Below are 14,092 nucleotides of genomic sequence, written 5' to 3'. Positions count from 1 at the left end.
ACACTAAGTATTCCCAGGTGTTCACCATGTGCCCATTGGTGCCTAATTTCAGTTGATAAGACGAGAACTGGTGCTTTCAGAATGGCCGTATTTATAAACAAATTTGTTTCCAAAGTTCTGTTAGGATTGGTTGGCTTAATCCAACCAATCCTAGCCTAACCCTAACTGAACCTCACACAGTTTTCTCTTCCTGCCCTATTCCCCAACAAAACTTAAGTTTTGACAAAAAAATTCTGTTTAAGGAAATACTGATATTTTAAGGACTTGATTATAGAGATGCTTCGCTTATAATATTGTAACTTATTGTAATAGGAATAAGTACTCCAAAAATCAGACCAATAGGATAATTTAATCATATAAAAAATGTTGTTAAAAAATTTTTAAAAATCAAATTGTTAAAAATGGACGTACGTACGGACATTCTGGTAATGACTGTACAATCTGTAAGTTTTTTTATATGTTTGATCATGTATTTGGACATAACTCTGTCAAAAATGCTTTCAAAACAGACCTTTTTCAACCTAAGATACCAAATCAGTTGCTCTATAAGCCCATGTAATTAGTTTTGTAATATCTTTCTATTTTATGGAAAACTAATGAAAATGCTAAACATATGCAAATTTGGGTATAAGTTACTATATGTATGGAAACAATAAGATCTCTATTTTTAGACTTTTTTCTAATTTTTAAAGTTTGATTCTGTTCAATTAACTTTTTTAAGGGATTTTTTATTTGTTTATTGATTACTAGCGGCTTCGCCCCTAGCCTCTAGGTGCTTCGCCCTATATAGTAATGGGAAGTCAACCCTCTCAAATAGAAATATTCAAAAAAGTTATTCTTTGTTTAATTACTCTGTGGTAAAATTAAACCCAGGTTGCACAAAAATTTCAATTTGTTAAAACTAAAATTTGTAAAAAAATTATTTAAATTTTTTTTTTTGGGGGGGGGGGGATTTATGGGGCCTTCGCCCCATGTTGCAGTGGGGTTCACTCACCCCAATTACTGGTTTTTGTTTACAAAAGTTATAAAAATGAAAAATTTTGGAAGTTGAATTTTTTTTGGGGGGGGTTGGGGGGTTGGGGTGTCCCATCCCCCCCAAGAAAATAGCTTGAAACAGAGGACCAGTAGGTATATTCCCAGAAGGATAGAGCCCAATTTGTTCAGCAGTTACTGAGATTTTACAAAAAATGTAAATAATTTTTTTTTATGGGGGGGTGGGTTTTTTAGTTTTTGGGAAGGTAGGGGGTGTACCACCCCCCAAGAAAATAGCCTAAAACCACCACAGTACCAGTAGGTATATTCCCTGAAATAAAAGTATTAAAATTCCAGTTTTAGGTATTGTAGGGGATTAATTTTTACATTTTAACGCGATTTCCTCCACACTACCATTCAAGATTAACTGTGGTATTCGGCAACCGTGAGCCATGTCTATGGCACCCCTGATCTGGGGTTCGGTGGAGGGTCAATGGCCCTCCCCCGAGTCCTGGGGAAGGGGTCTAGTGACCCCCTCCCTACGCTTAGAATTAATGATTTGAATCTGTCATGTTTATTATGGTTAACTGTATTCTTAATTCTCCCCCACCCTTTCCAGGGATGGGGGAATCATTATTGCCCAAACTGACCATTGTATATACATTATTTATGCTTTTATGTTATGATTATTTATTCCTATCCATGTAATTATTGTTTGTTGTATATAACTCCAGTATATCTTAACCCTTCAATAAAGTGACAACTAAAAGTAGATGTTGATCATTATCTAGTGAAAGCTAGAGAAGCGTAGCTTCTCTATAGTAAGGTGTCCACGTCTGTCACACTGCCGTAATCTAATTGAACTCCGGTGTCTGCCATTGATCCTCGGCGGATACCACAACTTTGGTGACAGCTGTGTGAGATTACGGCGAACCACAAGTGTAGAGCAGACGCGCATCTGAGGCTAAGGTACTCCCAGCAGTGAATCTGGCAAAACTGACGCAAGCAACCTGAATTACCCACCCTGGACAGCAAAGTTTAACTCTGCATCCGGCAGTTGTGGAAGCAAAACAGCGAAATCTGACGAATAACCGCGAGCAGCGCTGATATCTAACGGAGAATTGAGCGCCAAAAGGGCTGAAACAGGCCTGCGGACCGGCTGAAACAAGCCAAATACGTGTAGACGGCTGAAAATAGGCCAACTTTACTGCAAGAAATAGCAGGATCCGAACCAGTGGCGCTAGCAGGACGGGACATTCCCTGCCGCCGATAGGCTGAAACATGCCACATAGCTGCAAGCTGCGAGCTAACATACGGGTGTAGTGCACCAGAACAGAGAAAAACTACGTCAACCCCGAGTATCCTGAGAAGCTACAACGCAGCCACCCATCTAGAAGACAGATATTATATCACATTTGCAGGGATTACCACCCTAATGTGATGACCAAACAATAGATTTATGAGCAAAGCTTGGCAAACAAATTGTTGTGTTGTGATAAATCTAAGAATAGAACAGGCTTGGATTACTGTTTATTGTGATAACAGCTAAAAATAGAACAGAGTTGGTCAACAAATCTGTTATGTAATTGTGATAAGGACAGCAATAAAAGTTAGATGTAATATAATCAAAACAATTTCAAGCCCACAGCACAATAACAAATACACCCCTTATTCCAAGGGAAGGGGAGGGGGCCCCTCTCCATTTGAAGACAAATACAATCAGGGTTGTATAACAGATAAGCCTAAGATTAAGAAGCAGAGGCCCCATTACACCAACACACAGTTACCCCCTCCCTCACAGTGGGAACGGACGGAGTTACCCCCGTCCCCTCACGCGCTTCCCCCTTCCTACCCACACTAGGCCAAGTCCGTCTGTAGTGTGGAGCTAGCGATCGGATATACAGAGCGCCATTCACGGGTAGCGCAACAAAGTGCGGAAAACATCATAAATCCAACGGACGAAGCGGACCAATGAGGGAGCGAGCTGAGGGGTGAGAGCGCGTTTTCCCCGTGTGCGCGGATTTGACGGCGCGAACGCGCGTTACAAGGACAGAAGATTCCACGTACACACACACACACACACACACACACACACCTTCACACCAGAGCAGAGCTACTCCATAGCATCTAACAGGGGTATTTTTAGCAAATAAAGAATTGCAAGTTTCTTTCCTCCTAGCTCTAGTGTGATAAGGGAAAACCCAATCAGTTCCTGACAGCAGTTCAGACCCTCAACATCTATCTACCTCAACATCTAACCATTGATAAGTACAGCTAAGTTATACCTTTGCAACTAAAACTCCCAACCTAGTGATACAAACAGTGTTGGCTGTTAGGCTAGGAAGCCTCAAGTGACAACCCATTCATTGTAGTCCTGTATAACTTTGTGCCCGCCGTTTCACCGTTGACCCAATGGACCAGCATCAAGTCCCAGGAGGTGACCAAGCCCCAGGATGGCTCCAGGATGACCCTCAGCCGGCCCCAGCCGAGTACCGCAAGCTGATGCTGAGCAATCTGCCGGAGTATAGAGGGCCGCCCAAGCAGTCCTGGTCGGCACATATCCGCCGACTGGAAATGTCATGGGCGGCTTACCGCGTGCCACCTCATGATTCCCTCAACCGCCGCAACGCCCTACTACTGTCATTGGTAGGGCAAGCGGCGGAAATGGCGTCCCATCTGTTTGGCGAGGCAGGCCAAGCCTTGACCTACGAGCAGGTCAAGACCGAGTGTGAATTGTTATTTCGTCCTGCTTTTGAGTCCCAAACGCTTAAACAAGCGTTTAGGGACTACAAGCAACACTCGACAGAACCTATACAGGCGTACATATCAACAAAGTGCGCCTTGTATAGGGACGCCTACAATCATGAGGATCTTGAATTGTTGGTGGACGAATTAAACCGTGGAATTCGTAACGCCAATGTAAAACGCCTCATGATGAACCATGAAATTGCGAGTGTACCTGAGTACACTCGCAAGGCCATGTTCACCGTGACCATGGTTACTAAGCAACTGAAGGAGGGTGTGTGCTTAGTGGACTCGACCGACGGGCTGACTGGATCTGCCTGCATCCAGTTGCCCCAATATGACGAGTCGGAGCCAATGGAGATTGGCTCCTTGGCTCCGGGTCTCCACCAGATGGGGAAGGTCGCTCCAGATGACAAGGTTCCAGGCCGCTGCTACCGCTGCCAGGGGAGAGGCCACCGAGCTCGAGACTGTCCAACGCCTATGGAAGTTAGCCTAGAGGAGAGGCGCACCCAGCCACGCCGTGACCGTTCTGCCAAGTGTGAGCGTTGCCACTATGACGGCCACACGGCGGCCGAGTGTAGAGCTGACTGGGCCCAGGTAGCCAGCCGCAGGCGCACCGCCGACAAAGGTGCCCCTCCAGGGAAGCCCAGCAGAGTGGCCCATATGGAAGGGAGCGCGCCCCCAGCACCACCACCGCAAGCAGCCGCCTCCAGAGCTGCGGACCGAGCCGATGGGATGCCGCAGTTCGGGACTGTCCCAGCTAGGATCAACGTACTGGGCGGCGCGGCTGAGCCCAACCGGGTTGGCCTAGGCTTCAGTCTTAACCATCTGGGGCCAGAGCTGATACAGCCCAACAACATAGCCGAGCCAGAGGTGCTGAGGCCCCAGCCTTTCAGTCTCAATATGATGGAACCTGCCCGACTGAGCCTACCCAGCAAGAGTGGAGGGGCGCTGCCCAGCGTCCCTGAGACGGTGTATGGGGAGGCCCTGGCAGCCGCTGAACGAGAGAGGCAGGAGGTGCTAGCCAGCACCTCTGCATCGATGTATGGGACGCCACCCGGCGTCGCCACCTGGGATGATGGGGGGGTGCTATCCAGCGCCTCCCACCGTGTGCCTGGGGCGACAACCGTCGCCGCCACCGAGATACCTGGATCCTGGAACGAGCCAGCCTCCAACCTGATGTCTGGGGCGACCCCCGTCGCCGCCACCGAGAGACCTGAGTCCTGGAACGAGCCAGCGGTCCCAGAGGAAGGGGTGACACCCGTCACCCCCAGCCAGCCAGCGCCACCAGCCTGCAGTGAGAGCCCAGCTACATGCCAGCCAGCGCCACCAGCCTGCAGGGAGAGTCCAGCTACATGCCATCCAGAGCCCTCTACCAGCCAAGGGAACCCAGCGGCTCACCATCAGGATAAGTTGAATTTGTTAAATGTATTGAATCCAAAACCTTGTAAACACCCAGCCTTGCCTGTGCCCCCTGCACTTGAGGCTGGGGAGATTGAAAATTGGGAAAATAAGGGCTTGCCTGTGCCACATGCACCTGAGTTCCTAGGGCAGGGGAGGGCATTGAGTAAGGGCGAGCCTGTGCCACATGCACTTCAGCCCCATGCCACTGGGCATGCCTTGGACCAGGGAAGGGAGCATTTAGGGCTAGGGGAGCCGACACCCAGGCAAGTGCCAGTCGCTTGCCAGTCTGTCATTGGGGAGGGTATCGGGGTGCCTCGGCCGCATACAGATAACGCTCAATGGAAATTTGTGTCTAGCCAGGAGCAGCCCAGCCGTGTCCAGCCCCAAGAAGCAGCCGTGACCAGAACCGGAGATCCCCAGCCGCGTGCACGAGGAAGATGGTTACCTGGAAGCCTCTCCCATTGGTGGATGGTCCTGTGGGGCCTCCTTCTGGCAGCCGTGTGGCCTACAACCAGCTACGTCCTGGTGGGGTGGGACTGTGCCAACCCCACCCATGTCACGTCTTACAACAAAGAAAAGATGTGTGACACGGAGCCCCTACACCAGGAGGTGCCCCTGGGCCACGACATCCACGTCCTGCAGCAAGTCAAGGTGAGGGAAACCACTGGGTTCAGCTGTCAGCTCACCGTGTCCCAGTGGACATTCAGGTGTGGGGTATGGGGTCACCTCAAGGTGACCTCGGTCCCCACCCTCATGAGGCCAACCAAGATAGACCCAGAAGCGTGCCGAGACCTGGCCAGGAACCGAGTATACACGTTGCCAGGCAAGACCCAGCCACTGACGTTCCAGCTGAACCACCCCCTGTTCTTCACCGTTGATGTAGTGGGCGCCCTCGTCAACAGCCCCGAGGGGGTGGGTTGCGAGGGGGAGGACGTCCACTTTGAGGGCCAGCTCTACCGCAATGAATTAGTGCTCCAGGAGCGGCGGCTGCTGGTCAAGGAGGAGACCTATGTGGTGGAGGATGGACGGGTGGAGTCCCAGTCTGACCACCTGACCCTCGACTGTCCCCATTCTGAGCTGTCCTGTATCACTGGGGAAGCAACCTACGTGTGGGACCACCTGGGAAGAGATTGCCCCTTGAGGCTGATCCGCAGCCTCCAGCCCAGCCTGGTGAGGGATGCATATCTGGTTGACCATCAGGCCCAGTTTTTCATCAACATGACCAGCCCCACCTCAATTGTGAACTGCGACTTCGAGGCCCATGCCACCAACCATCCAGCGCTGTTTGTGGCAGCTGACCCAGCCGCGGCTGCGCTGCCCCGAGTGTCGGCCAGGGATGTTGACGTTCCCCTCCAAGCACAGATCCATGCAGGTTATATTGGATTCACCCTGGAAACACGCATGAGGAGCACTGCAGCAGAAGAAGTAGCGGCCAACTGCTGGAAGCTCCAGCAACTAGATCCGGCCCACCCGGTGCGTGTCCAGGGGAGCACGTTCTCGGTACTGAGGGGAGACATCCTGCTGCAGCTGACCTGCCAAAGGCACAAGTATGTTGTCCGCGAACACAAGGAGTGTTGGGACAAAGTGCCAGTGGAGCCCACAGGTTTTGTAGACGCCGTGACGCGGGTATACAGTGAGCACGCCACCAAGATTCCCTGTTCCTCCACCTACCCCCTGACTGTGCACGCAGAGGAAGGCTGGATAGAGCTGACCCCTGCTCCCAAGAAGAGGCCACCCCCGCTGGATACGCCCAAGCAGTTGTTGACAGACCCCTTAGATGACTTCAGTTCAGGTGGTTTGTATTCACAGGCTGAGTTGAACGACTGGCAACAGCTGCTGGCGTTCCCAGCATACAAGAGCGCCATGCTGACTGGCCTATCCTATGGCTCCTGCGTTCAGCAAGGCAGCTGTTCGGCCACAGGAGACCATGGGATAGTGTCCTACAACATTGACCGACTGGCGGAGGAAGGAGAGGCAGCCCTGGATGTCTGGGCAGGATTTAGACAAGCCATCCACGAGTGGGGAGATGGCGCCGCCATCTTGTGCTTGCTGCTGCTGATCCTCAAACTGCTGGGGGACCTCACCATCATTTCTCTGGCAGCAGCACAAGGAGGAGTCCGGGCAGCCCTGAATGCGATATCACAAGTGTTCCTGTACCACCCAGCCTTGTATAAGAAGGCGATGGCTAGAGCCAGGCTCAACCATGCCAAGTCCCGGGACTTTTCAGTGGACTGGGATGCCATCCCCATCGGCAGGGAAGCAGCCGAGGAAATGGTGTCTATGAAATCAACTGACAGCGGGCATGACCGCCCAGGTAGACCAGGACCGCCCTCTGGCAGACCCCGCGGCCCCTCAGGAGGACAGGCCGCTGCTCAGACACTCAACCTGGCAGCCAGTGCCCCAGCCGCTGCCAACAACAACCCGCAGGTCCCACTGCTGACCGTTCCAGCAACAAATGTGCCACCACCAAACCTGATACCTGCCGGCGCTGACCAACGTATCCAACCCAAGGCAGCCTCTGCCTTCTATCCCACATTGGGAGCCCATCAACCCTAAGAAGATACTCACCACTAGGATTCCATTGAATCATTATCGTTTGTATATATTTTTAGCCCTAAGGAGCGGGCCGAAGGCCTCAACCACTGTCGGAAGTCTGGTAGGGAAACCATCTCCCAGCCTTCCGAGGGGAGAGTTGTGGTATTCGGCAACCGTGAGCCATGTCTATGGCACCCCTGATCTGGGGTTCGGTGGAGGGTCAATGGCCCTCCCCCGAGTCCTGGGGAAGGGGTCTAGTGACCCCCTCCCTACGCTTAGAATTAATGATTTGAATCTGTCATGTTTATTATGGTTAACTGTATTCTTAATTCTCCCCCACCCTTTCCAGGGATGGGGGAATCATTATTGCCCAAACTGACCATTGTATATACATTATTTATGCTTTTATGTTATGATTATTTATTCCTATCCATGTAATTATTGTTTGTTGTATATAACTCCAGTATATCTTAACCCTTCAATAAAGTGACAACTAAAAGTAGATGTTGATCATTATCTAGTGAAAGCTAGAGAAGCGTAGCTTCTCTATAGTAAGGTGTCCACGTCTGTCACACTGCCGTAATCTAATTGAACTCCGGTGTCTGCCATTGATCCTCGGCGGATACCACATAACCACTCAATTTTTTTTTTTTTTGAAGAATCCTAATAGCATTTATGTATTTCTATGGTATTTGTTTTGTCACCGTTTTCTTATCTTTTTATAGCTTAACATAGCTAGGTTTTTGAACAAGAATGATACATCAATATAAAAGCCCAGCTCAATAATTTTTTAGAAATTTTCCTTTCTATTTAAAACTTTAAATAATGATTCCTGGAGCAGTTTGGTACAATTAAGAATGCGTAGCAATTCTATAATCAATACCATAATTTCTGTATGTTCTTATTAAATTTATGTTAGTGTCACTTAATCATCCCATTTACTTAACTATTTGACTATTGATTCCTACTATCATTAGGTATAAAGTTATAAGCAAACCATTTCTATGTAGGATTGATTAAAGAGAAGCTTTACTCCTCTTTATTATAAACAGACAGCTAAATAAGATTAAGGACTAAAGGGGTAGCTGTCATGATATTGCAAGCTGCGGCTTGCAAACAAATATATGCAAAGCCAAAGTGAGCTAGTTGGTATTTGAATCATGCATAGCTAGATTTGCCCCTTGTAACAGTCCCTTAATGTGGACGTCACAGTTATTTTATAAATCCAACCCAGGATAAATATATAAAGTATCAGTTATAATATTATTGCTTGCTTTATCATTTTATGTATTAATAAAGTTGATCAACTAATCAAAGTGAAGTTTATTGATGGTAAAAATAGCGAAGCTTATCTATAATTAGCTATTGTCTGTTATACGTCCATAATACATCTATAATAGAGTATCAAAATGTAAGTATGTCCATATCCTGCATCCTGTATTAAAAAACTCTGATCTTATTATCTCATTCATCATTTCTCAAAGATTTTACAACATTATTAATGAGCAAAGCTTTTCCATAACTATTAGATTTCTTGTAGACAATGGATAAGATTAATTGGTTAGAAAGTTCCCAAGAGACCCGGAGAAGGAGCATTTGAAGAATCATACTTGGAGACTAAAGTCAGGTTAAATGGATATATTAACGCCTGACAAATAAAGAAAATATTGTAGAGTAGTTGCAAACATAAAAAGCAAGATAAGCCTTATCTCCAATATTTGATATTCAGTTAAAATTATGACTCAGTTAAATTTTTTAAGTGAAAATATTTATACAAATATCCTTATACTAAAGTAACAGGATGTTTGTGTATCTGTGTGTCAAAGTGTCTCAAAAATCAGTTATGTGACGTCATAAAAAGGAGGGAGATGAGAGGAGAAGAAGGAAAGAAATAAAAGAGATGGATGAACACTCATTTTTTAAAAATTACATGGCTGAACCTTTGTATTTGTGTTTGTTTAAAGTATAGTTATGTTTTATATGATTGCACCACATTTAATTTTAGTCTATGCAATCTGTAGTTCATTTCAATTTAAAATCTTAAAGTTATTTTGCTTCTGGCGGCTACTTGGAAATTGATTATCAGGGTTGATTTATCTTAGGAGAGTGGTATTTCCTTCCCCCCAAATAGTAATAAATTTTAGCTGGACCTATATAGTATACTAGCGGCTTCGCCCCTAGCCTCTAGGAGCTTTGCCCCAAGAGGTGATAAAAAAAATTAAGGCGAAATTCGTTAAAGGACCAAGGAAATCTTAATAAAAAAAAATAAAAAATAAAAATGGGGGGGAATTTTTTTGTTTTTTGGGGGTTGGGGGTGTCCCACCCCCCAAGAAAATAGCTGAAAACCACTACAGGACCAATACGTATATACCCTGAAGAGTAGAATCCGATCAGTTCAGTGGTTACCGAGATCTTAAGGGACAGACAGACATCGTTCTACTTTGTATTATAGATAAGCTACACTGTAAAGGAGATCCTTATTGGTTTAGTGGTATGCGAAATCTTCAGCTTTAAATGAACAGACAGACACACATTCTATTACTTTTATCAATATAATATTGTTTTATTTTGATATAATTAAAATGATTTCAGATTGCTATACATTGCAAGAGAGTGCAATTAGAATTTACAAGTCTTCAAAAAAAACAGTAAGGTATGAATTAAATTATTTATCTAGAAAGAAAATTAAGTACAATCATAAAATAAAAGCCCGTACTCTAGCCTAAATGTAATGCTAAGGAAACCCTTTTTCAGTGCTAGTCTTGGAATATTTTCATAAATAACCTTGATATCTTGACTAGCAGCTTTGCACCTAGCATCAGGGGCCTTGTATTTGAAAAGTGAGGAAGAAAAATAGCATAAGACCACATTTTAAATAGCTTTAGGGAGGGGAGGGGGATATTATAGACTACAAGAGGGTGTTATTATAATGTCAGGGGATTGGATACAATCACATGTGTGTCCAGTCCACCCCCTACATGATCAACATAAAAAAGTCAAACAATTAAACTTTGATTGGTAAATTGATAGCAAAGTGCTCAAATTTTTTACCTTGACACAACCCCTGACTGTTTAAAGAGGGTGTAGAACTCTTGTAAACAGGGATGTATAGAGGAGGGGGGGAGGAAATTGACATCTAGGACCATGAATCCTCCCCCTTTAATTTTGCCAGGGGGTTATTATTTGTCAAAATCTAACACACAAAGATATGCATCATCCTGTCACTGTAAAGATGTAGCACAAATTAAATAGATTCATTGTCCACAATTATTAATGAACTAAAACATTTAGGAAAAGAATGGCTTACAGCAACGCAGACAGTACATCAACAATTGAAGAGCAGCTAAGACAAAGTCATATTGATGGTCCTTCTAGTAGGCTTCAAGTTAAAGTTAAGAAAGCAAGAGAAGTAAAATTGAATGAAGAATGGGGTACATATCCAATGAATTCCACTCCAAGAGGTTTAGCTGTTGTCTTTAATTATGATAACATTCCAAATTATAATGAAAGGAAAGGAAGCCAGATTGATGTTGAAAATCTTCAGGAATTATGCAAACAGCTGGGATTTAAAGTTGAGATTTATGAGGATTTGAATAAACAAGAAACTTTGGATACCATAGATCTAGTTACAAAGAATCCTGTGATGCAAAGAGGTGATATGCTGATGTTGTTCATGATGTCACATGGAGATGAAAACTATATAATATGCTCAGATGGATTAGAATTGAAAACAGAACAAATCTTAAGAAATTTTACATGCATTGAACTGAAAGGAAAGCCAAAGTTTATTGCTTTCCAGGCCTGCAGGGGCCATGAAGAGGATGTTGGAGTGACAAGAAAGGCACAGACAGATGCAAGACCAGTTAAACCAACTACAACTCAGACCAAGGATCCCATGTGGCGGGACATGATCATTGCCTTTTCAACTGTTCCAGGATTTGTGGCTTACAGGGATCCCGTCTATGGTAGCTGGTTTATAAAATCTCTTGTCAAGGTATTCATGAACAGTGCTTGTGATAAGGATCTGTTATTATTGCTCAGAGATGTCTCAGATGTTATGGACAAAATCTCCCATAAACATAGATACAAACAAAGCTTTACTTGGGAAAATCGCTCCTTTAAGAGAGCACTTTATTTCAACCCAGGCTTGCCCAATGTTAACAATCACTTGGAGAGAGGTAGTTATAAGCTACAAAAAAATAGAGACTGGTTCTATTGTTGTCTGTTTACAGTATGATAAAAAGAAGATTGTTGCAGGACTATGGAATGGTTCTATTCAAATTTACAACAAAAAAACATTAAAATTAGAAAACGATATTAAAGCTCACACTCATGCAGTTTGGTGTTTACAATTTGATCAAAATATATTGTTGAGTGGTTCTGAGGATAATTATTTGAAAATATGGCGCCTAAATAGAAACTATGAACTTTTAAACACTTTAAAACTTGATAATGCAGTGTTTAGTCTTAAATGTAACTTTAAAGGTGTATTAGTTACAGGCACCTTTGAAGGTAAATTATCTGTATGGAGAATGAAAAGTCTCACAGATATTACATTAACCAAAGTATTACATTCAGGTGAAACATATCTACATTGTATTGACTTTGATGAGGCACATATAGTAAATGTATGTAATCATGATATTCAAGTTTGGTCAACTAAATCATTAGTATTACTGAAGACAATGACTGGGCACACATCCTGGGTATGTAGTCTGCAACTTAAGAATAATCTGGTTGTATCTGGAAGTAATGATAAAACTGTAAGAATCTGGGACATTGAGACAGGTCAGTGCCTCAGAAAACTAGATGGTCATAATGATTGGATCTTCTGTGTCAGTTTTGATGCCACAAGAATATTTTCTGGTTCTCCTGATAAAACTATAAAAATCTGGGATCTTGAAGCAGCTCTGGATACAAATAAAGCAAGTGACGCAGTGTGTATCCATACATTTAAGGAACATACAGAAGAGGTTTGGTGTTTCCAGTTTGATGAAACACAAATAATATCTGGTTCAAAGGATAAAACTATCCTTATTTGGAACTTTCAAAGCACTCAATAACAAGAAATGGGAAACTCTACAAACAAATCAAATCAAATAAAGAAAAATACTTTTTTGTATTACACAAGAAAAATTACAGTAACCAGCCTTTTAAGCCATGATATAAAAGTTATCCATCTATTCACAGTAATTTAGTTTAGCAATATTAAGATGCTATAATAATTTTTTCTTTATTTTATTATATTTAAAATTACAAGTACATTAGTTAATGGTTTATTTTAACTTTACATATTGTTTTAACTTATCTTTCTGATAAACTGCGCCTTGCTACTAATTAACATAATTGTCCTTGTTTTAAAATATGTAATTTCAATTCATTGATTGATAAAATGGGATTTCAAATTCTAAATTCTAAGCACTTTATGTGGATACTAGTGGCTACGCCCCCTAGAAGCCTCTAGGGGCACTTAAGGTAGGAGGGGGGAAAGTCGACCTCATCCCATTTTAAATTTGAGTATCAAAAGAGTAAAAAAAATATTTTTGGGGGGGATGGGAGTGAAGACACCCTTTCTAAAAATAGTTTAAAACCTTCCCAGGACCTATAAGAAGCTTCACTGTTAAGGAGAACAATATCGGTTTAGCGGTTAGCGAGATCCTTCTTGACAAACAAAAACGGCTTACTACTTTATATAATAGGATAAAGGACAACATTTTTAAAGAGGGGTTGAACCCCCCTTGGATAATTCTTATGGGAGGGGGGGGGGGGTATGTCGGTAGATATTTGTCCCCCCGCCCCCCCCCCCCCAATAAATTATCCCCAGAACATGCCTACAAGAAAATGATCAGGGCAGGGGGGTTTATACACCCTCCTTATAAAAAGTAATTAGCTCGCATATGATTTTTGTATAGTTTAACATACTTTTATATCAATATATGATCAATAATGTACCTAATAATTTTAGAGTTTGAATATTGGAAAAATATACTAAAATTATAAAAATGAAAAAATCTATTTATATATGCAAAGCATCTCTATAAGTATCCTTATCACATAGTCAATACTAAATATTGTTTTTGCATGTCAAAATTTTAGGATAATTTCATTGTTGTGTTTTCATCCATACATCTAGAATCTATGTATTTATGGTTAAATCTAGTCTTAAGTTAAAACGAACATTATTGTGCAAAAGTAGAACAGCAATAACGAGCTTTGTTCAATTATATTTTCATTGTAATTAACAGTAATTATGTAATGATGGGGAAAAAAATGTAGGACATATTAAGGGAATGTAAGTTTATATCCTATAATTTGAAGCAGTATAAGTTTTTTTTTTGTCTGAAGCTGAAGATTTCAATTACTACAGAAAAGAGGTGAATTCTTAATTAAAAAAAACTTTTGCCCACAAAAATTTTAGTGAGGCAAAATTATTCCC

The 14,092-nt window shown here is 43.3% G+C and overlaps 1 protein-coding gene across 1 annotated transcript; it reads left to right on the top strand.

Moving 5' to 3' along the window:
- The first annotated feature begins 10,173 nt into the window (after positions 1-10,173).
- LOC145335464 (caspase-1-like) lies at positions 10,174-12,037 on the top strand. The gene is made up of 2 exons (XM_080181226.1): positions 10,174-10,309; positions 10,948-12,037. Exons 1-2 carry the CDS (start codon positions 10,239-10,241, stop codon positions 11,891-11,893), a joined length of 1,017 nt encoding a protein of 338 aa, XP_080037352.1. The 5' UTR covers positions 10,174-10,238; the 3' UTR covers positions 11,894-12,037.
- The last annotated feature ends 2,055 nt before the right edge of the window (positions 12,038-14,092 follow it).

The sequence above is a fragment of the Acartia tonsa genome, chromosome 13 (genome assembly GCF_053477335.1).
Source record: "Acartia tonsa isolate MP-2025a chromosome 13, ASM5347733v1, whole genome shotgun sequence".
In the NCBI taxonomy this organism is placed as follows: Eukaryota; Metazoa; Arthropoda; class Copepoda; order Calanoida; family Acartiidae; genus Acartia; species Acartia tonsa.
This window is presented reverse-complemented; position numbering and strand designations above follow the sequence as displayed.

What these genes read in the sequence shown, in the direction of transcription:
- LOC145335464 (XM_080181226.1), top strand. Translation starts at nt 10,239, where the DNA reads ATGATTTCAGATTGCTATACATTGCAAGAGAGTGCAATTAGAATTTAC. An exon ending in TCTTCAAAAAAAACAGTAAG is followed by an intron (nt 10,310 to 10,947) that starts GTATGAATTAAA and finishes TAAAACATTTAG; the next exon opens with GAAAAGAATGGCTTACAGCA.